Raw genomic sequence first — 26,055 nt, forward strand, 5'->3', positions numbered from 1 at the left:
TTAGGGGACACCCGGTGGGAGACCCACTTGTCAGCCAACCTAGCCAGCTTAAAGGGGTCCAAAATGTTCTGGTCAGCCACATACTGACGCAGCTCTGGTGAACAGGCTTCAGAAAAATGCTCAAAAAACAAGAGGTGGGACAACTCAACAAAAGTTTTCACCTTGTATCCATCAATCCACCCCATCATGTTCATGTGCGCAGTACTCACCCAGTCAACCCAAGACACATTCTCTCTTTTCTTAAATTCCCTGAACCTTTTAAGGTATTGGGCAGGTGTCTTGCCAAACTTGGCAATCAAAGCAGACTTCATACACTCATACTGACCCCTTTCTTCCACACTCAGCTTCAGAATACAGTCATATCCAGTTTGAGGCACTCTGCTTAACAAACACTTAGCCCAATCTCTTTTATCTACATCATGAATTGCACAAGCCATTTCAAACGCTTCAATCCATTGGAGGATATCTGAACCCTCCACAAACACACCAACCAAATCTTTCATAAACTTGGTGGCTGGGGACCTGCCACTCTCAATTGGTCTAGCTGAAGTCTCCACTCTAGCTCTCTCTAGCTGGATTCTCTGACATTCAGTGTCCTTGTCTTTGAGCGCAAGATCCCTATTCTTGAGTTCCACTTGCTGTGCCAGCTCCTCTTTCTTAAGCTCAGCTTCTATTTCCAACTTGCGATATTCAAAGGCCAATTTCATCCTTAATAACTCAAGTTCCATGGAATTGCTGGGGTTTGGAACAGAGGCAGCAGGAATGGTGGCATTCCCAGAAACAGATTCAGCGACAACCCCAGGGGCAGAGTCCTCACTGGTTGCATCCCTCCCTTCATCAAGGGTTTCACCATCAGTCTGGTAGTCCACCAGGGCAGCTATCAGCTCAGCCCTAGACTTATCCACAAAGTCCAACTCCCTGGCTTCACAAGCACTCTGGAGAGCCTCTAAGCTCATCCGAGTCAATTTACCATTTGCAATGGGCTCCATTGCCTGTAATGCAGTTATTTGGTACACACCCAAACCTTAATCTAATAAAGTGCGGATATTTTGTAAGTGGCACGGTTATACACTGAGTCTTAAAACCATAAGCATCCCACCGCTGCCACCAGCTTGTCAAGACCGGTGGGGGGGTCTGTACTTCCGCTCTCTATATGGTAGAGGAGAGGCACAGAAGACCCCAGCCAAGATTCTCGATTACGGTAGCGATGGACGAGCAATCAAGGCCTAGCTTCTCAGGAGGTGATGCAGGCTGGTTCTTAAGTACAGGGTATCCCCAAGCCCCCACAAAGGAATGTCCACACACTGTATTACTGAAAACACAGTCTTTATATAATTAATATTCAAGGGTTATGTACACTTATCACAATAACGCACTTTGTGCTCAGGAAAATCAGCAATGGTAAATATCTACAATTCTAAAGTGGTACCACTAATATTAGACCTCATTAAAGTGCATTCACAATACTGTTAAAATGGCACACAGATCAATAAGAAGGAAACCAGCAATAGAGAGAGGAGAGATAACAGAGGGTTGAAACAATAGGCAGAATACTGGCCCCTACCACTGGACACAGTTCTGTGTGGAGATCCCCCCACCTGGGCAACCTGTAAAATAAAGGGATATGACACAAGCCCAGTCCATATATTGTTCAACAGTCTTATTCTCTCCTACAATGTTTTTACCCCCCCAATGTACCTGGTGGAGTCGAATTCTTCGAAGAGGCGTCGACAGATCCTTCTTGAATGACCCCCTTTTAAGCAGGAGTCACGGATCGTCGAGAGGCGTAGAGAAACGTCGAAGACCTCGGGGTTCGGCGACGGGGAATCGACGGCCCTTCTTGAATGCCTTCCCTTTCAAGCGGGAGGCACGGGGCGTCGAACGTCCGTCGACGAACGAGGTAGAACGATGTCGAAGAGGCGGCAGCTTCGTCCGAGCGGTGCTCGTCGGCGTCGGGGCGTCGGCGTCCTGCACGGCGGAGGTGTGCGGGGCACCTCGATGACAATAGTTCTGGACCGCAAAGATTGTAGAGACGGGAGCCCAGCAAGGGCGTCGAGTCGCTCGAGTCTTTGGGATCGTGAGGTGGCGGGAAACCCACCGGCGGATTCTCCTCGGCGCGTTGGTCGTCCTCGACTTTCTCCGGCGGGACAAAGCGGCCGACGATGCGGACGAGGGAGTCCTTCAAGGCAAATGTTCTTAGGCAAGGAGCGGACGGCTCCGGTCGTCGGCGGCACGGCGTCAAGTGGTTCCCACGGCTGGGCAACACAACTTCGACGGGCCTCCAGCGGTTACACAGACCTGCGAACCCTGGTCGACGGCAATGGACTTCGACAGCGTCGATGTCCGGGTGCTTCACTTCGATCTCCTCGGCGGTCCCGTCTCGGGTCGGCAGCCTTTCGAGGGTCTGACTTCCAGGGCGCTTCGGCGAAGATTCAGCGGTGCTCGATGGTCCCTCGGAGCACGGGAAGAGGGCGCCTTACCAGGTCCTCTCTCGGGTCAGTCCTCGACGATTTCGACAACCTTCAGTTCCGTCGAAGCAAATGCCACAGCAAGTCTTCTTCTTCCAGCTGGACGTCGAGGATCAGCAAATCCAGTTACTCTTGAGTGGAGACTCAGCTTCTGAATGCTTCTGAACAATTTCCAGTGGTGAGAGGTCCCCAGATATACTATTCTGTCTCTCATCCACACTGCTGGCACACACACAGCAGCCAATCACACAGAAGGGCATTCATGCAGTCAGTCAGCCAATCAGGCACACAGTGCATTCAGGCCACACTCCTCCCTTTCAGACACTCACAACAAGGAATGTGGATTGGGACAAGTACCCAGCCATTCAACACTACACACTGCATTCAGGCCAGTTTCGGGCAGGGCTGTCTCAGTCTTTGTCTCTCATGCCAGAAACCAGACAACCACAACAAGGAGTGTATATTGGTCACACACTCCATTCACCCAGGTCCCACCCACAGGAGGTACCCATAACATACAGTCACTGGGAAGGCTCCAGTCAGTCTAGCTGGGCCTTTACAACAACACCATATATGGAACTTCCACCCAACAGCCAGTCAGGGGGAAGGGACAGAGTCAGGGCTTCCCAGGACTTTGGGAAAAACAAGATAACAGGCAATAGAAAGCAAGAGGCCACAGGGGCCATCTTGTTTCCTATCAGGAATCAACTGATTCCAATGGCAGGGCCTGGGTATCCCAAAATGGAGGACACCCAGAGCACCTGTCAAATTCAGCATGGAGCTGCCACCAGCCCATACCCTGCTCTGTGGGCCACCCACAGGTGCCCAAAAACATACACTAGGGGCACAGGGTTGTACCCCTACCCAGGGGTGCCATAAGGGTATCCCATGGGTCTGTTCACCAAACCAAAAGAGAGAGCTGCACTGCCAGGAGTCGCAAATGGACTCCTGGGCAGAAAACATGACAGAACACACGGTAAAAACAGAAAAAGGACAAGGATTCAGAGGCCCTGTCCCTCAGATGCATTTCCGGCATCACAGTCCCCATAGTAAGGTTCATCTGTATCCTTTTCATTAAGTTGAGTGTCAGATGTTTCCACAAAAGGAGAGATCTTCCTGGTCTTCTTGTTCTAATTCGGGGTCATATAGATCTATAACCGTACTTTGTAAGGGGACATTAGAGTGAGACTTCTTAGAAGGGTTCCATGTGATAATATCGCCGCAAAAATATCTCGCCATATTTTTGCGGCGATATTACCCCATGGAACCTGCGGGGGACACCTCCGCAACCCCCATATATTTTAAAAGGGAGCGGGGGACACCCCCGCAATCCCCCCATCCATTTACCCCATAAATTATCCCCACCAAAAATATCACCTATGGCTGTTCCTGACGACCATATGTACGGTGATATTTTTGGTGGCGATATTACCTGATACCCTTAGAAGGGGGTTGAGTGGGTAAAGCAGATGCTTGAGAGCAGGAAGGGGCTACAGTTCCACAGCTTTTAGCACCCACTACTGGGTATTAAATATAATATAGTTTTCTGGCAAGTAATTTCCGATGACGGAACTGAGGACAGTGCATGATGCAGCCAGAGAGCCACCTTGAGATGGAAGCCTTGGACAAAGCCTTCCGATGGTTCACAGGACCAAAGTCCACAAACAGCTGTGAAGTCTTTCGGAAAATCTTTGTGCATGCCATGTAGAACTTCAGGGCACGAGGAACATCCAGCGAGTGCAAGGCCCTCGCAGCAGGAGACTAAGGTTTTGGGAAAGAAAATCCAGAAGAGGATGTAGCACGATGCCCCCGCGATGCAGCAGCAGAAGCAGACCCGGTCACTGGATTCTTGGCCAAGAAGGGACACTGGAAGGGATCCCGTAGCAGCAGCAGAGTGAAAAGGCTTGAGGCAAAGGATTCCTTGTGGTTCTGTGATTTTGGCGCCATTTTCAAAGCACAAGTGAAGAACGGTTACCACCCAGTCGATTTGTCTTATTTTCTCTGTCCAGAATTCCATTGAGGGGACTTCAAGCAACGGAATATTGCCTCTGGAGGTCCAGAAGGAGTCCACCAAAGTGTCTGGAGGATTTGATCTGCGGAAGGTGATGCACTGCATAATGGCCACAGGTCCCAGGGTATTGGCAGTTTGCAGCTGGTGAAGGTCACAGCTCGTCGTGGGATGGCACGAAATGCAGGTCATCTGACGACTGATTGGGCCCACCAGTCTAAGGGAGAGAGTGGTCCTCTTTGGGGTTCGCTTGAAAGAAGTGGTCGGACAGCAGTGATTACACAGAATGCATCTCCGGTTGTCTGGAAATTGCTGCAGGCGTTTCTCCCCTTATTCCTTGTCGATTCTTCAGTTCCAGTGGACAGCTTGTCTTCAGCCTCAGGATCCATGCCCCTTATGCAGGAACCCAGCCAATCAACACCCATGCACCATTCCAACTGTGGGTGGTGACTGTCCTTTCAGGACAGCCAGCCTCCCAGTTGGAGCTGGTCCCAGCCGGGAACAGCAGAAGACAAAGAACAGTGGAGTTTGGGAGTCTTCCCCAGTTTCCTGTTCTCACAGACACACTGGTGCATTGGTGGGTTTCTCAAAGGGATCCCGCCGAAGACAAAAGTCAAAGCAGGACCTCTCCCACCCTGCACGGCAGAAGAAGGCCCAAGACATGACAAGCCATCTTGAATTGGTGAAAAAAGAACAAAATCACTATTTTGGGTCAATGGTAACCCTTCTGTGCACTACCACTGTTGCGAGCACAGCCTGGGAGTAAAAACTGCACAAAAGTAGATAGGAAAAAACCACTGCCCCCAGCCATTCAGCCTGTCACTGTAGCCAAAAAGTTAAAGGAGCAGTGAGAAAGGGGATACAGTGTAACCCCCCTCACCACTCCACATACGGTGGTTTGTGCCGCTCCCACAATAGAAAAGATAGGAAGGATACTAAATATCCCACTTCCCTTCGGAACATGTGTTCCCACAAGGAAACTGACAGAAATTAAAAAGGGAAGCCCAAGGGGCGCCCAGAAACACTGCACAGAGAGTGGTGTGTGCTGCAAAAGTCCACGACAGATGTCACAAAACAAGGAGCACAGCATGCCTCCAAGAGAAAGGAATAAAAAGAAATATAAAAAGATCCCAAAGGTGGGGTAAAAGAATGAATGAGTGTGGAAAAAGGTTCACACTCACTCAGGAGAACTGACAACAATTCCAGTAGTCCAGCAAAAAGTGCTGGGGAATCGCATATGAAGGGGATTTCACATACAAAGGAACATCTACCTAGCCAAAAGGCTGGACATTCTACTGGGATTGGAAATCCCCTACACCAAACCAGTGAAACAGTGGAGCATAGGCCAAACAGGGATGTAGAGATGTTCATCCAGTATGTCCACCCCACAGAGCCGATCCACACTTTGGCAGGGAGATATGGATCTGGGCTGGAGAAATCATCTTTCATTGGGCAGGGAGAAAATGAAGGAGGAGACAGGAGGTCTGATTTGGAACCAGACACTCTAAGCAACGATTATGTGGGCCTAATAGATAGAAATTGATTGCAAGACTGGTATCCCTAAAGGGAACGACATTGATGGATTAAAATGGGTGTGTGATATCTGGAGTAAAGATAAAGAATATTCTATTGCGCTGTGGCGAGTGTATCCTGCCCCATCTTAGTCAAGACTGCCAGGCGAAGTCGGAGGATGCATGAGGGGGTGGAGTCAGTGTGGTGGTGCATTCACTCTGGCCTTGCCCGTTTTCATTTTCAAATATGTGGCAAAAATCTTTGGTCCGGAGCCCAACGGGGCTTATCTAGACAGCATGGAGGAAACGTGATGGAACGTAAAATGAACTAATCATAGCCACAAGTTATTTGGATCAAATAATGGGACATGTCAGTTAAAAAGTAAAAGGATTTAGGTGCAAAAGCCATACCCAAAAATACAAGTAGCTCCAAGATGAGGTCTAGGTTAATCTTATTCGGATTCATATAGAGAACAGCATGGCACGTCCGCTTGCTATACCTTTGATAGCCAGGGCCCAAATCAGCTCCTGAACTTGCTGCCACTGGTATGAATTCCTGTGAAAGGAAATATGATTCCAACATAGTGAGAAAGGACTTGATAAGGCAGGTACAAAGGAAACATTGATTTGATTAACATATGTATCATATGCACACAAAGAAGCAAGGAAATCCAACATGCAGATTTCTTCTTTTTGTAGTAAGAGGTCTGCAGCATAACCCACTCTACAATTCCACATAGGCCATTGCACTTTTAAAACAAAAGTGGATTTTATCAAAAACAATTTATTAGCTTTACTTGCAGTAGAATTCCATAGATATTGTCTAACATTTCTTTACTGAAACATCTGAAACTTCGCTGGATGGCATACATCAACATAAGAAAAATGTGGCAGATTTCAATGTTATGCAGATTAATCTTTTGAGCACTCGCAAACCCCCTCTCCTCGGGGATCCAGAGTGACTGGAAAAAAGGTGATGTTTTGTCTATGTTCCACAGGATGTGGGGGTGTGCTGGGCTAATAAAACACATGACAAGAGTAAAGGTACTAACTCAATTCATTAAAAAACAGGAGTTGGTTGGGACACACGCCTAGAGAGTCTAGGGGTTTCTCTGCAACAAAATAAGGATTTCCTCTCCAGAAATGCTCTGAACTAACAGGATCAAATATTATGGTGTCACTGTCCCTCATAAAGGAGATACACACTTCTTATGCAAAATGAACTAATGGCCTCTCGTTGAGAAGTACTATCCCTAGGACTTCAGTTTCCTCTCCCATGTAAAAAGGGAGCATGGACTGGGAAAACACATACAGTAATTAGGGGTTCTGGCTCGCCATCTAAACCAAGGCTGCTCCCTTTGGGATTGATCCAAGTAAAACTGTGTCAAGGTTGGCCAAACTGTAAAGTGTCAGGGTCTTTGTCTATTGGGGATACTGATCGCCCCACCAGGTTCTCCAATCTCCACACTGCATCATGGATACAGAGTGCAGCCACTTCCTGGCTCACACTTACTGTTACAGGAGCATACCGCCCAGCTGCTTCTTTGCTTATGTTACAGTCACAGGGATATATAACCCGGCCGCTTCATTGCCACATGTACTCTTCTCAGAGATATGACTAGCTTGCTATTTGCCAACCAATGAGGAGGATAGTACATAGCCCACGCGTGAGAAGTTGGGAAACTGGTGCTTCTGGGTGTTGCAGAGCACCACCTGCTTCATGATACTGATCCCAGAGGAGGTATGTAGAATACATTACTCACTGCAATCTTATTTCCGATGCTTTCAGCTTCTAAGATTCACATGCTTTGCATAGGCCGCCATCTGGTGGAAGTTGCCGAGTATTGCACATGAAGTTTTTCGAAGATCGAAAAAGGGACGTCGATGGGGCGTTACTGTAAAACTATTCCTAGTGTGATGTACCTTGTACCCATGATCCCCAAAGCATTAAGGTACCTCAGATTATTTATTTCTGACAAGAGACTGTACTTTGAAAGTGTGAAGTGTAGATAGGAACTGAGGTGTGAAGGATCCACACTTCTTTTTCCAAGCACCTTCTACTCCAAGAGGGGAGGTGAGGGTGGGCGCTTGTGAATCTATGCAGATACAAGCATCATAAATACGATTACGGTGAGTGTTTCCCTTCTGAGGCTTGTGGATCTCCTTAAAAATCACATGCTTTGCATAGATTAGCAAGCAGAACTTGTAGAAGGAGGTGGGTTATTAGAAGGAACAAGTTACTTACCTGTAACTGTTGTTCTCCAGCATGGGTCTGGCATGGATTCACATGTTCATGAATATTCCCCGTCGTCAGGCTGGGAATCCTCGGTAAAGAAAAAATCTGTATCAGTTTCGTTTCTGATCTGTCTTTTCTTAGTAGTAACCAATCACTGATCTCTGGGTCATACTGCCCCCAGCCAATGACTGCCCTCTCCCTACGCCCCGCCTCTGGCAGCCATCCTCGGATTTGGTAGCACGCCAAGTGGCAGTATGACAAAGTGAAGAGTCGCAGAGGGGTAGGTGGGAGGGTTCGCATATGAATCCTTGCCAGACCCATGCTGGAGAACAACAGTTACAGGTAACTAACTTGTTCCTTCTCCAGCATGGGGTCTGGCATGGATTCACATGCTCATGAATAAAAGAATACATAGCAGTATATACATGCACAACCACGGGAGGTGGCAACAGGCTCAACATTAAGCAATACAACAACCCAACATTAAGCATCTCTTACCACCTCACCAGGCTCATCTTAAGCAAACAGGTTGCGCAGCACTGCTTGGCCGACACTGGACTCCTCCCAGGAGTCCCGATCGACTCAGTAGAATCTTCTGAAGGTGTGCGTCGACCTCCACGTAGCAGCCCTGCAGATGTCCAGCAGGGGCACACCAGACAGGAACGCTGTGGTAGCAGCGATCGCTCTGGTCGAATGGGCTCTCGGACGGCCAGGCAGCGGTCGGTTTGCCAACCGGTGACAATGCATGATGCAGGCGGAGAGCCATCTGGAAATGGAAGTCTTCGAGAGAGCCTTCCCTTGATTCACAGACCCAAAGTTCACGAACAGTTGTGACTGTTAGGCAGAAACCTTTGCAGCTCCCTTTGGGAACACTGCAAAAGATTTAGGACTACAGGTATTAGCAGTAAACCCACTTGGTAGCAGTCTGTACCACCCAGATTTACCTGGTAGCTGTGGCTGAGCAGTCAGACTTCCCTCAAGAAGAGTTAGGCAGTATGCAAAGTATAAACAATAGGCACTCAGATACAACAATACAAGCAAACACTGACCAGAGCTTTGGTATCAAAGTATATAATTATTTATTTAAAAACACATGGTTTGAAACACCCCAGCACTCTTATCGTAAAATACTCTAAACACAGTTACTATTATAATATATACAACCCTTGTTCCTTATTAGATAAGTCTTAGTTAACACCACTTATTTTCATACAGAGGTGAGTGCTTAACTATAGATGGCATTCCAACAAGTTCATGAAGAAGGGAGGGAAAAAGACAGAATATGGGAAGGTACACCACTCTAAGCTTTAGGAACACTATTAGCAAGGCAGAAGAGCAAAAGTCACTTGTGAGCCAAAGTCCATAGGCTGGGCCCACTCTTAGAGAGAGCAGTGCACAAATGCGCCCAAGATCACACAGTTACCCTAGGCTTAGAAAGTCTTGCAGAGAGATCGAAAAGAGTTTAGGGAGGCTCAGAAAAGTTTAGCCAGGGTGTCCCAGGCTAACCCAGGTTCGAAAGCCAGGGGCTAAATCTACCCCGTACAGTCGGTGGCAAGGGAAGTCGGGCGGAACGGTACCTTAAGTGGGAAGGATCCTCCAGCGGTGGCAGTTGTTCCTGGCAGTGGGTGCAAGTCTTGTCATAGTCCAGGGGAAGAGAAGATCTCGACTTGGAGGAAAGATGAAGGTCGTTGCACTGCCAGGGAAGAAACCAGCCGCAGAATTTTCCGGTTAAAGGTATTACCCTTTAATTTGCGGTCGTGGTAAAACGTGGTATCCCAGTTGCCGGGGTGCTTGGCACAGGCAAGGCGGCCACGAGATACGTCGGGAAGGCGAAAAGACGGTGAAACTGGTTATCCCTACCAGTCAAAGGAAGAAGACTCTCAGGCGGGATATCTCCTCTGTCGTTGGGAAAAGTGGTGAGACGGTCCAGCAGGGCTCCACCGGTGGTGTCGTCGTGGCAGGTCGGCTCAGCTTCTCCCTCGTCGGATTCTTAGGTCCTGTGTCGACTTCTGAAGTTCCAGTCCCCAAAGCCCTGCTTTTATGCAGAAAACCCCCACTCAGCCTAGCTGTCACTCAAACATGCTAAGTGGTGAGCCGGCCAGAGTAAAAGACCCCATAGCCCATTAAACACATCTAGAGTCAAAGAAACACATTCAAATCATGCCCAAGAGTGAGGGTAAAAGAGTCTCACTCTTGGCAGGAGAAAAAAATAAACCCCAAAAATCCAGCAAAGCTGCTGGGGGACTCACTAGGTTAGGAAATTCAGCCTAAACAGAGAATTCTCCCTAACAGTGATGTCTTCCGAAAACTCTTTGTGTGGTCCACGTATAACTTCAGCGCTCTAGCTACATCCAGCGAGTGCAAAGTCCTCTCGGCCGGCGTCGAAGGCGACGGGAAGAAAACTGGTAACACCAAGGGCTCGTTGAGGTGGAAGTCCGACAGCACCTTGGGCATGAAGGAGGGGTGCGTCCTCAGCACTACCCTTGTGTCATGAAAAGTCAAGTATGGAGGCTTGCAAGATAGGGCCTGAATCTTTCCCACTCGTCGTGCAGAGGTGATGGCCACGAGGAACGCTGTCTTCCATGACAGGAACTTCAAAGGCGCCGAATGCATAGGCTCGAATGGGGCTCCCATGAGCCTGGTCAGCACCACATTAAGCTCCCACGCCGGGGCAAGGGCCTTCACCGGTCGGAATGATCGGAATAGTCCCTTCATGAATTCCTTTACCAGGCGATGAGACCACAAGGACGCCCGTCCCGTAGTCCTGGTGTATCGGGAGATGGCAGCCAGATGTATTTTTATGGAGACGTGAGCCAGTCCAGTTTTGGCCAGCGACAGTAGGTACGGCAGCACCACTTGGGCCAATCAGGACGGAGTGCGACTTGAGTTGCCTAGGCAACTCAGTCCAGGGTGCCTAAATCCCCCTCCACCCCTCCTAAGTACCCCAGACAGAGTGGCACCACTTTGGAGGGCTTCTGTGGAGAAGCCCGCCAAAAAGTGGAACAAAGGGCTCGACTTGGGTTGGAGTCACAGAAGAGAACACAAACGCCATTTTAGAACCGAGTTTTGGCAAAAAACACCAACCGGAGAATTAATATTAATTAAATAAACCGGCGGTATGTTCGAGGCTATCGTAATTAAATAAATAAAGATAGTAGCCTCGAACAATGGGAAAATCCCATAGAGAAATATTTGCGGTTGAATATAAAAAGTAGTATCCACTGCCACCAGCCAAAACTCGATCAGGGGGGATGGAGACGTGCCCCCTCGACTAACAGACCCCGGGACAATCGAATTGCCCCAGCCAGTACGTCCACAATATGATGGTTTGTACTGGTTCTGTTCAGAATTTAAGACTAGTAAAGTCAATGGTGACTTTACAGACCCTAGGAGACAGTAGTCAGTCCCAGGGTATGGAGCCTATACTGGGGAGTCGCTATGACACCCCTGTGTTTCTGCACTGAGGGTGCTTTGTAACACACATCACAAAAACACATGAAGCCCTATGGAGTAAAAGACCCCATAGTCCATTAAACACATCTAGAGTCAAAGAAACACACTCAAATCATGCCCAAGAGTGAGGGTAAAAGTCTCACTCTTGGCAGGAGAAAAAAATAAACCCCAAAAATCCAGCAAAGCTGCTGGGGGACTCACTAGGTTAGGAAATTCAGCCTAAACAGAGAATTCTCCCTAACAGTGACGTCTTCCGAAAACTCTTCGTGTGGTCCACGTATAACTTCAGCGCTCTAGCTACATCCAGCGAGTGCAAAGTCCTCTCGGCCGGCGTCGAAGGCGACGGGAAGAAAACTGGTAACACCAAGGGCTCGTTGAGGTGGAAGTCCGACAGCACCTTGGGCATGAAGGAGGGGTGCGTCCTCAGCACTACCCTTGTGTCATGAAAAGTCAAGTATGGAGGCTTGAAAGATAGAGCCTGAATCTTTCCCACTCGTCGTGCAGAGGTGATGGCCACGAGGAACGCTGTCTTCCATGACAGGAACTTCAAAGGCGCCGAATGCATAGGCTCGAATGGGGCTCCCATGAGCCTGGTCAGCACCACATTAAGCTCCCACGCCGGGGCAGGGGCCTTCACCGGTGGGAATGATCGGAATAGTCCCTTCATGAATTTCTTTACCAGGCGATGAGAACACAAGGACGCCTGTCCCGTAGTCCTGGTGTATCGGGAGATGGCAGCCAGATGTATTTTTATGGAGACGTGAGCCAGTCCAGTTTTGGCCAGCGACAGTAGGTACGGCAGCACTTGAGGGGCCGTAATCCGCAGAGGGTTAATCTTCTGTGCACGGCACCAGACAGAGAACCTCTTCCACTTATGACCGTAACACTTGAGAGTTGAGGACGCCCTGGCCTTTGCAAGAACCTCTCTGCAATCAGCCGGGAGATTGTACCCTCCAAACTCTAGTGCTGCAGGAGCCAGGCCTGCAAGTTCAGCGACTGTGGGTCCTGATGGAGAATGGTGCCTCCTTCGCTGGAGAGAAGATCCGCGTCTGCCGGCAGCTTGACTGGTGGGGACGTTGACAAGTCGAGAAGGTCCGGGAACCAGATCTGCCTCGGCCACGCCGGTGCAACGAGGATCATCCTGCACCTGGACTTCTTGAGCTGGTTGATGAGGCGGAGCAGCAACGGCAACGGAGGGAACGCGTATAGAAACAGGCCGTCCCAAGGGAACGAGAAAGCATCGCCCATGCTCCTCGGCTGTGGGAACCTGCTGGCGAACCTCTGGCACTTGGAGTTCGTCGCCGTCGCGAACAGGTCGATCTGGGGTTTGCCCCATCGTTGGAAGAGTTGATCCACTTGGTCCTGGCACAGTTCCCACTCGTGGCACGAGCGCAGCTCCCTGCTGAGTGAGTCCGCGATGGTGTTTTTTATTCCTGCCAGGTGGAAAGGAACCAGAAACATCCCGTGGGCGACGTCCCAGTGCCACAGATCCTGGGCTTCCTTGGATAGGGCTGGGGATCTGGTGCCTCCTTGCTTCTGTATATAGAACATTGTGGTGGTGTCGGTGAAGATCCTCACCACGTTGCCCTTAAGGGACAGAAGGAACGACTTGAGAGCCCAGAACACTGCTCAGAGCTCCAGAATGTTGATGTGGAGAGACCTCTCCTCCGGGAGCCAAAGGCTTCTTGCGTGGAGGTCTCCGGTGTGGGCCCCCCAACCCTCCAGAGAGGCGTCCGTTGTCACCGTCTCCTGAAATGCCGGGATTTGAAATTCCGTGCCTGTCGTGAGGTGAGCACGGATGCCCCACCACAAGATCGCCCAACGGAACTCCTCATCGAGAGGGATCCTGTCCTCGAAACAGCCCCTTCGCTTGGAGCCAGCGGGCGTCGAGAAACTCCTGTAGCGGACGCATCCGAAGTCTGCAAAGGGGTACAAGGTAGACGCATGAGGACATCATCCCGAGGAGGGACTTGATGGACCTCACCCTGGCCACGTGCGTGGCTAGCAGGTGCCGCACCTTGCCCAGGATGGTCTTGGTCCTCTCCTCTGAAGGGGAGGCCAATTACCCCACTGTATCGAGCTTCGCTCCCAGAAACAGTGCTATCTGCGATGGAATCAGGTGGGATTTGGGTTAGTTGATGGCGAACCCCATCTCTGTGAGCAACTGGACGGTCCTTGCTGTGTGTTCGACAGCGAGTTCCCTTGTCCTTGCCCGGATTAGCCAGTCGTCCAGGTTGGGGTAAACGTGGATCCCCTGCAGACGCGCCGCCACTGGTGGCAGGCACTTGGTGAAAACCCTGGGTGCCAACTTTAATCCGAACGGTAGGGCCCTGAATTGGTAGTGGCGTCCCTCAACCACGAACCTGAGGAACTTCCTGTGCCTTTTTAGAATGGGGATGTGGAAGTAAGCATCCTCCAGGTCCAAAGACGATAGGAAGTCGCCTTCCTCCAGCTGTCCCAGCACGTGCTGGAGGTTGACCATCCTGAATTTCTGCGCCTTGATGTACTTGTTTGAGCGACGCAGGTCCAGGATGGGGCGCCAACCGCCTGTCTTCTTGACGAGGAAGTACCTTGAGTACACTCCGGAGCCCCGGAGCCTTCTGGGGACGAGCTTGATGGCACCTTTCTTGAGCATCGCCTTTACCTCCGACAGTAGTCGAGGGACGTGATTCTCCTTCCTGGCAACGGGAGGAATGCGAGGGCACTCTTCTTTTGGAATTCCAGCGAGTGCCCGTTGGCCAGGGTGTCCAACACCCAACGGTCGGTGGAGATGGACTCCCACACGCTGACGAACTTCGTCAGCCGGCCTCCCACCGGGGTGCTTTGGTGGGTGCCCGACAACCCGGACTGGTCAGTCTTGCTTGGAGGAGGCCTTGCCGCCTTGGCCTCCTTGGCGACGGCGGCGGGAACCCCCTTGCTTGCCGCGACCTCTGTAGGCCTCCTGAGAAGAGGAGCGGGCCGCCTGGTGGTAAGTGGAGGAGCCACCGCTGGATCCTTTGGAGGCACCCTGTCTGTCTCCGGAGCTCCAAAAGGGCCGCCGCTGTTGAAGTACCCCCAGGGCCCGGGCCGTCTCCGAGTCGGTCTTGATGGCCTGTAGGGACTCATCCACCGCCTTACCAAAAAGGTTGTTGCCGTCCAACGGCATGTCCAACACCCTGGTCTGGACGTCCTGGCGAAAGTCTGTCGCCTTGAGCCATCCTCGTCGTCGGAGGCAAACTCCATTGCCCAGTTGGCGAAATCCGGTATCGGCAATGTCCGTTGCCACCGTTATGGCGTGATCCGACACCACCTCGCCTTCCTGCAGAATTTCTAGGGCCTCCGCCCTTTTGTCATCAGGCAAAGTCTAGCAGGGGAGCGATCTTGAACCAGAGCTCCCTGTCGTAGCAGGCCACGATCGCTAAGGCATTGGCCGCCTTAATCGTCGTCGCCGCCGACGAGATGACTCGTCGTCCCATAGAGTCCAACTTCATGCCCTCGCTGTCCGGCGGAGAAGTGGAAGTTGAAGCTGCCGCACCCGCTGCCGCCTTCTTAGCCGCTGCCGAGATGACAGAGTCTGGCGTGGGCTGGGCCCTGAGGCACAAGGGGGCACCATCAGGGACTCGGTACTTCTTCTCGTACCTGTCCCTCTTGGCTGGTGTCGTGGAAGGGTTCTTGAGGACAGCAAACCCCTCCTCCCAGATGTCGTCGAGTAAAGGCACCGCGAGGACTGTCTTCCTCTTGGCCTCTCGTTGTTGGTACAGAAACCCCTCCTTTTTCTGTTCTTCAGGGAAGAGCTGGAAGAGCTCGGATGCCCTGGTTATCATGGCGTGGAAAGAGCCAATTTCGTCGGCTGGAGACGCCCGCGGGGGGTGGCGAGGGGATGTCTGCTGTGTCATTGCCGCTGTCATCGTCCATCCCCGTCGCTGTATCCATCGCCGTATCCTCTCTAGGGTCTGGCGAGGGGGATGAGGGGTCCACCGGTCTCGCAGGCACGAATGGCGGATGGGGGTGGACTCTCCTCCGCTTGTTCGGAGGGCTTCCCTACGGGCCTGGCTCTGGATCCTCCGTCAGGGCCTGTGGTAATCTCGTCCTTATCTCGGTGCATAAGGATTGGATTGACAACAAAATGGCCGCTGAGCTATCCTGGGGCTCGTGCAATGGCTGTGACGGACGGGATGGCCTTTCTACTGGGCCTTTTTCATCTGCGTTGTCGCTATCTTCGATCACGTCAGCAGGGACCGCCCCCTGGGATCGAACCTTCTCAAACCTCTCGTTGAGGCCTATGGACCTTTCGTTGAGGCCCTTCTCGGTTTCCACCAGTTCCTCCTCAGAGGCTGATTCCGAGTCTAATGTCCACCGCCCCCCCCTCTTTTTCAACCGGGGGCTTCACAGGGGTCTTAGCGATGGGCTGTAAAGAGGAATCCCTCCGCTGTGGCAGGGATACTCTGGGCCCGGCGGCCGTTTCCACAGGCGTAGTCTCAGCCGGCTTCGCCAGGGTCGCAGCGACCACTTCGGTAGAGGCCTTTGCCAGGTGGATCAAAGCCCTCACCACCTTAGGTGCGTCCTGGGCCTTAGCCTTCGGGGGAGGGTCAGCGCCTCGCTCCCCCTTCGAGATCGACCAGGTCCGCTCCAGCGGCCTGACCGGGTTCTCGGACTTCCTCTTCCCCGAACCAGAGCGCTGGCTCCTGGTCGAACGTGCCGGGGAAGTAGCGCCCTGCCTGGCAACCGAAGAGCCTGACCTTTCGGTGCTCCCGGTGCCCATGGACTCGCGGTGCTTGGCCTTCTGTTGGGCCCCCGTCGCCGGGGCGCCCTCACAGAACTTAGAAGCCCGCTCAGACGACTTCTCTGCCTTCTCACCTGCTGTGCCCCTTTCTCCAGCCAGGCGGCGAGGCGGGAACGACAATCTTGTTTGGTCCGTTCCGAAAGGTTCTTGCAGAACGCACAGTCTTTCTCCACGTGCGTCTTGTCCTCATGGAGGCAGTAGAGACATCGCGAATACTCGTCCTCCTTGAAAACGTTCTGTAATCCGCATCCAGGGGAGCACCTCAACAGCTTGGATCCGGGCATCGAGCTTCCCTTGTCCTGGGCCATGTCCATTGAGGTAGGTGGCAGATCTTCCGGAATCCTCCAAGAAGTATAAACTCGACGAAAACTTCGCCATTGAGGGGCGTAGAAGAATTCCGAAATGGGTCCCCGTTCTCGGAAGTAGAAACGGTGGAGCTCGAGGCTCGATTAAACCAAAAAAATGAGAAAATCTCCTGAAAAAGCATGAAAACGCAGTAAAAAACTCGAGAGCTAAACACGAGGACTCCCAACACTTGAGTGTGCAGTAAAAATCTGAGGATGGCTGCCAGAGGCGGGGCTTAGGGAGAGGGCAGTCATTGGCTGGGGGCAGTATGCCATAGAGATCAGTGATTGGTTACTACTAAGAAAGACAGATCAGAAACGAAACTGATACTGATTTTTTCTTTACCGAGAATTCCCAGCCTGACGACGGGGAATATACATGAGCATGTGAATCCATGCCAGACCCCATGCTGGAGAAGGTAGCGCTGCAAAGAGATGTTGCAGCACTGCTTGGCCACCTGTGTGTCACCCCCAGAATATGTGTCCAGACAGTAATGTTGGGTGAAGGTCATGACTAAACTCCAGATGGCAGCCGAGCAAAAGGTATGTAGAGGCACGTTTGCCATAAAGGTTGAAGTTGTCCCAGTGCTTCGAGTTGAGTGTGCTCTGGGCTTAAAGGGCAATGTTCTCTTGGCAAGATAGTAGCAGAGTTGGATGCAGTTGACAATCCATTTAGAAATCGCTGCTTTATAAATGGGGTCCCCTTCTCTTCCAATGGTTACAGATAAAAAGAAACGATCTGTCTTCCTGATCGACTTTGTCTTTTGAAGGTAGAACATGATAGCTCTGCATACATCCAGTGTATGTAGATTTTTCTGCTGCGTTTGTTGGGTCCTGGAAAATGCAGGAAGTTCTATAGTTTGATTTACATGGAATTCTGATGTGAATTTGGGTGAGGAGCGAGGAGGTGTGTGTAGCACCACCTTTTCTTTGTGTAGAAATAGAAAGGGTTCTTGTACTGACAGAGCTTGTAGTTCGCTAACCCTTCTGATAGAGGTAACGGCTATGGGGAAGGCCGTCTTGTATGTAAGATTTTTAAGGCTGGCCTTGTGCATAGGCTCAATGTCAGCCCCCATGAGCCTTGTGAGTACGACATTGAGGTTCCAGCTGGAAGTAGGATTAGATATGGGAGGGGACACCTTTTCGACACCCTCCATGAAAGCCTTAACTAGGGCACCTTTCACCACACAATTTTATTTTGAGACATGGTGTAAGTGGAGAGAGCCGCTAGGTGTACTTTGAGTGAGTAAAGACTAATCCTGTGTCAAGTAGGTAGAGCAGGTAGTTGACTATATTGGTCGGTGAACTGTTGGTTTGATTGAGAGACCGTGTCCTGCACCATAACACAAAGCGTTTCCATTTCTTAAAATAGCAGTTCCTTGTGTTAGGCTTGTGTGCCTCTGAATATTTCCATGAACCTTTGGTCTAGGTTAAGGTGACCAAATTATATGACCTCAGAGGCCACGCTATTCTCTAATCCTGGAACAACAGGTTGTCTGTGCAGAGTAGTTTCACTGGAGGATTCAGGGACATCATTTGTAGGTGTGAGAACCAGGTCTGGCGGGCCCACATTTGAGCAATTAGATACAATGTTGCCGGTGTAGCTTGTGGACTATTTTGTTGAGAACAGGTGTCCGGGGGGTGGTTTGGGGAGGGGTGGGGGTGCTCGGTGAGGGGAAGCATATGCAAATTTCCCTGACCAGTTCATCAGAAGTGCATTCCCCTTGGATCCTTTCTAGGGAAACCTGGACATGCAATCTTGGCATTGCACGTTTTACAGGGTTTCGAAAAGGTCTATCTCTGGGACCCCACAGTTTGAGAAGATGTCATTTAGCACGTCTGTGTTTAGTTTCCATTTGTGTGCTTAGGGTAGCATTGTACTCCTGCTTAGTATGTCTGGTCTGCCAGAGAATTGAGTTCCCCTGGAACATGTTGTGCCACTAGGAACATGTGATGCAGTGCCCACCGGCAGATGTTCTGGGCTAGTTTGGCCAGTCCTGGAGAATGTGTACCCTCCTGTTTGTTTACATAAAACATGGCTATGGTACTGCCCGTAAGGACTAGGGCTGTTTTGTGCACTAGCTGAGTCTTGAAGACTTGTAGTGCTTTGAGAATCGCTAGTAGTTCCAAAAGGTTGATGTGCTTCCTGCGTCCACAACCCGTGAGCAGTGTTATGCAGGAAGTGCGCGCCCCACCCAGTCATAGATGCATATGTCTTGAGCGTAGCCTTGATCGCTGGTGTGTTGAAAGGCTGTTCCTTTAGCAGACCGTCTCTGTTCCACCACTGTAGCGATTGAACCAGAGGTTGCGAAACCACCACTAGATCGTCCCACAACCCGCTTGCTTGCAACCACTGTTTCGCTAGCCACTCTTGCATTGGATGCATGCGCAGCTTGGCGTGAGGCACTAGGTAGATGCAGGAAGCCATCATTCCCAGCAGGCGCATCACCTTTCGTACCGTCAACTGACGACCAGCTACGTACTGAGGTGTTTGAAAGGGCATGTTTTGGACTCCCTCTTAGGAGGGGTAGACTAGTCCGATGTCAGTTTTGATCAATGCCCTCCAGAAATTGCTTTACTTGGCTGGGCACTAGACTGGACTTCTTTTAGTTTATGGAGAAGCCCAAATGAAACAGCAGATTGATTGTTTGCTGCGTGTTTGGAAGGCACCTCTCAGGAGAGTCCCCGGTTATTAGCTAGTCTATGGAAGGGATCACTGGAATGGACTGCCTTTGCAAGTGGGTGGCCACCACTGCTAGGACCTTCGTGAATACCCTCGGGGCTGATGCAATGCCAAATGGTAGCACCTTGAATTGGTACTGCTTGCTTCTCGATTTGAATCTGAAGTATTGTTTGTGCGCTGGCAACATTTAAATATGAAAGTATGCATCTTTCATGTCCAATGTTGCCATGTAATCCCCTATTTTCAATAGTGGGTGGACTTCCTTCAGCATTGTCATCCTGAATTTTTGGGGTTTGACATAAGTGTTTGGAGGGCGCAGGTCCAGCACTGGGTGAATTGTTAGATCTTTCTTTGGAAGAAGGACGTACATTGAATAAATACCTTTATTTTGTTCCATGAAGGGCACCAGCTCGATGACTCCTTTCTGTAGTAGGATTTGGAACTCCTCCTTGAGGATGTGGAGGTGTTAGAAGGACATTCGTCCTACATGCGGTGGATAGTGGCAAGGTGTTTCGAGTAACTCCGCAGAGTATCCTTTGGCCAGTGTATCGAGGACCCATCGGTCTCCAGGAGTGGAATAGCCTAGTTGAACAAGTTACTTTCTTACCTTGTAATGTTCTTTCGATGGGATGTTCCTCAGACGTATTCCTTATCTTTGATGTTACTCATCCCAGCTTGCTGGCCTCAGAAAAAATTTTCAGTAGAGGGCGCTGCGCGTCGACGTCCCTCGAGTGGGTGTCCCTCGACAGCCTCCGTGTCGGCGCCGACGTCACCGTGCGTATAAGTAGACTCGCGCAGCGTCCGTTGCTCAGTTCCGTTTTGAAGCTCAAAATTGCTTTGCATGAATTGGTTATTAACCTTGAAGGAGCGTAAGCTGCAACTACAAGGAAAGTTTTACTGCGGGGATGGATGGGAGGGGCGATAAGAAATACGTCGGAGGAACATCCCATCGAAAGAACATTACAAGGTAAGAAAGTAACTTGTTCTTTGAAGGGATTGTGTCCTCTGACGTATTCCTCATCTTTGATAGACTCCCGTAGCAGTAGTGTAAAAAGGAGGTGGGAGTAAAAACATGAAATATTTCCCTTTAAGAATGCACGGAATGCAACACAGCTTTCTCAAATCTTGTTTCCTGACTAGAGGAGGAATCCAGGCTGTAAAATTTAGTAAAGGTATGTGCGGACGACCATGTGGCAGCCGCACATATGTCTCTAATTGGAATATCTCTTTAGAGAGCTGAAGAGGCTGCGATACCCCTGGTTGAATGAGCCCTAAGATTTTGAGGGGGCTCTTTCCCTGCTAATTTGTAGCATTCTAGAATGGTTAAAATGATCCACCTTGAAATGGGTCTGTTTTGTGATTGGCAATCCTAATTTGTGCCCTGTGTATCCTACAAACAATTGGTCTGCTTGCCTTATCCTAGTAAATCTGCTAATCTAAAAACTCAAGGCACGCCTTGGATCCAGCCTGTGTAACCTCTCTTCCTCTTTCCCTGGATGGGGAGGAGTATAGAACGAAGGTAAGGTTATTTTTTGAGTAATGTGGAATTCAGAGACCACCTTTGGGAGAAAATTAGGCTTCACTTGTAAAACAACCTTGTCTTTATGAAAGATTGTATGAGGAGGTTTGCAAGATAGAGCTTGTAATTCACTCAATCTTCTGGCTGATGTTAGAGCCACTAGAAAGACTGTTTTAAGAGTGAGAAATCTTAATATACAGGAATGGAGTGGTTCAAAAGGAGTACCCATCAGACATTTTAATACTAGATTTAGGTCCCACAATGTAACTTGAAAAGGCTTTGGGGGATAAACATTAGATAACCCCTTCAGAAACTGGATTACCAAGGGTAATTTGAAATATGAAGGTTCCTCAGCAGTACGCTTAAAGATTGACAGCGCTGCGAGATAGCCTTTGATTTTACCAATTTGAAAACCTGAATTTGCTAAGTAAAGCAAGAACGATAACACCATTGGTGTATTGCATGAAAAGGGTTCAATGTTCTTTTCTCTACGCCAGCTGCAAAATGTGTTCCAATGGCAGCGGTATAAAGTTTTAGTTGCTGGCCTTCTGGCCGAAACCAACACCTCCGTGACGTCATCCAGGTGGTCCCAATCCTTGTATCTCAACCTTTCAGAAACCAAGCGTGAAGGTTGAGGGTTCTGATGTCTGGATGGAAAACCTGACCTCCCTTCTGCGAGAGAAGGTCCCCTCTTTGCGGAAGACGAATTAGAGGGCAGATGGACATGTCCAGAAGGTCCGGGTACCACTTTCTCCTGGCCCAATCCGGAGCAATTAGGATCATGGCTTTCCAGAGCCTTCTCAACCTCCTGATCATTTGAGTAATGACAGGGACTGGAGGAAACGCGTACAGAAGTGGAAACCCCCAGTCCACTACGAATGCGTCCCCTAGAGCTCCTCTCGGGGGAAATTCCCTTGAACAAAACTGATCACACTTCCTGTTGATGCTGGTGGCGAACAGATCCACCTGAGGGATTCCCCAAAGGGCGAAGATCTCTTGAAGGACTTCCTGAGCTAGCTCCCACTCGTGGGAAACTGTACTTTGCCTGCTCAGAGCGTCCACCGTCAAGTTCTTCTCTCCGGCTAGATGAACAGCCAATAGAGATTCCCTCTTGAATTGCCCAAAACCAGAGCTGCATTGCCTCTCTGCACAGTGGCAGTGACCCTACACCTCCTCTTTTGTTGAGGTAGTGCATGGCCACTGTATTGTCCATCATTATCAGGGCATTCTTTCCCTGTACTGATGGCCGAAAAGCTTTCAGCGCTAGTCTGATTGCTCTCAGCTCTAACAAGTTGATGTGTAGTCTGGACTCCGATGGAGACCAACGACCGCTGATGGTCAAGTCGTTGGCATGGGCGCCCCACCCCGTGAGTGAGGCATCCGTGACTACTGTTATCTCCGGCCATGGTTGCCAAAACTGTTCTCCTTTCAAGATGTTCTCCTGACAGGCCCACCATTGAAGGTCTTGGGCTACTCTGTCCGGGACTTGAAGGAGATCTGACATTCTTCCTGAGAATTGCGACCATTGGGTTCTTAGTGCCCACTGGAGGGACCTCATTCTCAGGCGAGCCTCTGGCACTAGGAAATTGCAGGATGCCATGAGGCCTAGCAACCTCAAAAAGTCGAAGGCTGGTAGACGTTGGGCATTTTGAAACTTGCTGACCATATGTAGAATACTTTGAGCCCTCACCTCTGGTGGCGAGGCTTTTCCCAGGGAAATGTCCAGGACTGCTGCAATGAACTGGAGTCTCTGTGATGGTATCATCTGTGACTTCTTTAAATTGAGGGAGAAGCCCAGCTTGTGAAGGAAGTGGCAGACATAATCTAGCTGGATCTGAGCTTGTTCCGAAGATACTGCTCTGATCCCCCAGACGTAAATCCCCAGACTTGCAGCCACCACCGCCATTAGCTTGGTAAAGACCCTCTGGCGAGGTCAGCCCAAATGGCAGAACTCGAAATTGATAGTGAGAGTTGCCAATTGCGAACCTCAGGTATTTCCTGTGTTTGAGATGGATTGGCACATGGAAATAAGCATCCTGAAGGTCAAGAGATAGCAGGCAGTCCTGAAGCTGGAGGGCCTGAAGGATCAGAGAAAGAGTTACCATCTTGAACTTGTCTTTCCTGAGGAATTTGTTCAATTTTCGCAAGTCTAAAATGGGTCTCAGTCCTCCGTCCTTCTTTGGTACTAGGGGGATTACCAACCCTTGTTCCTCTCCGCTACGGGTACCGGTTCTATGGCACCCTTCTCTAGCAGGTCTACAATTTCCTGCATAAGGAGCAGGTCTGGAAACTTCAAAGAGTTGTTCCCTGGTGGATGACTCTGAGGAATGTGTAGGAAGGGCAGGTCGTAACCTTGGGCAACTGTCTCCAATGCCCAAGCATCCAATGTAATAGCCTGCCATTCTGCCAGATGTTGAGTTAACCTGCCCCCTACTGGTGTCTTGTGAGGAGAGACCTCAGAGGGGTTTAGAAGCGGCTGGCGCAGACGCCGAGGGTAAAGTTGCGCCTGCTGCTGCTGCGGCTTTTGTACCTTTCCCCCGTCCACCATGGGTGAATCGTCTCTGGCCCCTTTGAGCTGGCTGTCCTCTGCCTTTTCCGAATGTGGAGTAAAAGCGAAAGGACCTACGTCTCCAGGAAGCTCCTGAAGGACGATTTCGCTGCTGCCTTGGATGTCTGTAATCTCTCCAGGCTGTCGTCAGCCTTCTTCACAAAAAAAGAAGTGCCGTCAAAGGGTTTGTTCAGAAGTCTGGCCTGTATGTCTGGAGCAATACCAGATTTCCGCAACCACGCAAATCTATGGATTGTGGTACTTGCCACCATGGCCCTACTGATGCTGTCAGCAGAATCAATGCCTGTTTGGAGGGACTCGCACATTGCATCCTTTCCATCCCTGGTGATCTTTAAGAATGCATCCCTTTCTTCTCCTTCTGGAAGAAATTCGGCCGCCGATGAAGCACACTCCCAAAGTTTGTGGCTGAATCTTGCTAGCGTGCAAGTGGCGTTAATCAACTTAAGCGCCATGCTACATGCCGAAAATACTTTCTTTGACATGGCATCAAATCTTTTATCATCCCTTTCCTGTGGAATAGTAGGGTATGCGGACTTACTGTTAGATAAAGTTGCTGCCTGTACAACTAAACTCTCTGGAGTTGCATGCTTGCTCAGATATTCAGGATCTGAAGCTGATACCCTGTATTTAGCAGAACGTTTTTTATTCACTGCAGGGATAACTTCAGGAGTTTCCCAATTTGCAGACATCTTTCTCTAGAGCAGTATGAAAGGGAACAACAGGATCCTCCTGTGGACCTTTATCTAAATATCAGTAAGGTCATCCTGCTGAAAAGCAGGTGTAGGTGTAGACCACCCCATGAATTCAATTATTCTAGTTATCAGAATCCTATAAGGGGTCTCAGCATGCTCTCCAGGGTCTGGTTTAGCAAACTCTACTTCTGGGGAAGTAACTAAACCACTTGCCTCATGCAGAGAATCTTGAAGGTCTTGCAATCTGTTCTCTTCAGAGATGAATTCCTCTGGCATGGGTATTGTAGTTCTTTGTAAACCAAAAGGTCACTCCTGGTCGGAATCCTCCCCTTCCTCATATGTAGAGGACAAAGCTCTAAAGTAGTCAGATCTAGGATATGGTTTAAAACCCATTTCTAGAGCAGAGGGAGCCAAATTGGTTGTCACAGGTTAAGAAAACGTTGAGGTTGTCGACATGGAAGTAAATGGCTTTGACCATGGCATATGCCGCCCACCGCCTGGACCGATGCTCCTTTAGGGTCTTGGGTCTAAAGAGCTTGCACACAGTGCAATGGGAATCAAGGTGGTGATGTGGAAGGCGGTGGTGGCAAACTTGCACTTGGGACAGAACTTAAAGGGGGTGTGCTCCATAGTGTGAGGCAGACACAGAGGCAGCAGGACAAAGGTCGTAGGGGCAGGAAATGGGGGTATAAATTCTTTAACAAAGATGGATCAATCCCCCTACTCTCCCTACTGGTTAGGCCTAAACCCAGTGTATGACAAAGTCTGCCGTTGGAACAGAACGGCTGTTTCGGAAGCCCGGCTCCACCGACGAGATGTTCTGGGGAAACATACGTTGAATGAGAGGTTTGGATGAGTTTAACTCAAAGTAGCTCAAGTTACGTCTCCGCGAAATAACTTCACGATGGCGGACAAAAAATAATCTGAGGGACCTCGACGCGTGAGGGATCATGGGTACAGAGTACGTCACACTAGGCATAGTATTACAGTCACGCCCTATCAACATCCCTTTTTTGAACTTCGAAAACATAATGTGCAATACTCAGCAACTTCCACTAGATATCGGCCTATGCAAAGCATGTGATTCCAAGCAGATCCACAAGCCTCAGAAATGGGACATACCCCAGAGCTTCTCCCATCATTCCCAGATTGTTCAGTGGGCCCACATACACAGTCCCAGAGATGTTCATTGCAGGAGATTCAGACATTGAAAACTATAGCTAACAAAAGCAGCCTACTAGCCAGGACCGGAAAGTTCAACATAAATCGCTGTGAGAAACAGTAATTAAAGTATATGGTCCACAAGTGAGCCAGTAGATGAGAGCACTAGCTCACCGGTTTCCTCTGTAGTGTGTCCCCAAAGAGGAATCAGTTTGCAAGCCATGGTGAAGCCATGGTGGAGTCTGGCTGCCACCATGATGAGCTATCTGATTCCAAGATGGCAGCTCTCCTATTATCTGGCCACGGGCGCGCAGCTGTTTGCAGCATAAGGAAGAGGAAGCCGGGGAAGTCCGTAGCCTCGTGTTACTGGCCACATCCCAGTCAGCATTTATTTTGCTTTGGGTCCCCTTACCAGCAAAGCCCAACCCGGCCAAGGACGCATGGCTGTTTTCAGATGAAGGAAGGGGAAGCAGGGGAAGCCCCAAGCCTTGTTCTACTAGCCACGCCCCCTTCAGCATTTGTTTTGCTGTGTGTCCCCTTGTTGGCGAAGCATGCGCTGGTGAAGGGCACACGGCTGTTTGCAGCTGAAGGCTGTTTGAAGATGAAGGGCGACAGCTTTCCCGTGCTAAAGAACTCAGTGCAGTCCTTT

At 50.1% G+C, this 26,055-nt stretch overlaps 1 protein-coding gene across 1 annotated transcript in view; it reads right to left on the minus strand.

The window, feature by feature from the left end:
- DHX29 (DExH-box helicase 29) overlaps positions 1-26,055 on the minus strand; it is a 1,426,484-nt gene that overhangs the window by 676,730 nt on the left and 723,699 nt on the right. The window contains exon 15 of the mRNA XM_069627279.1: positions 6,399-6,543. Within this exon, the coding sequence (XP_069483380.1) occupies positions 6,399-6,543 (145 nt within the window). The remainder of the gene's footprint in view (positions 1-6,398; positions 6,544-26,055) is intronic.

The sequence above is a fragment of the Ambystoma mexicanum genome, chromosome 6p, assembly GCF_040938575.1.
Source record: "Ambystoma mexicanum isolate Mex_15411 chromosome 6p, UKY_AmexF1_1, whole genome shotgun sequence".
NCBI lineage: Eukaryota > Metazoa > Chordata > Amphibia > Caudata > Ambystomatidae > Ambystoma > Ambystoma mexicanum.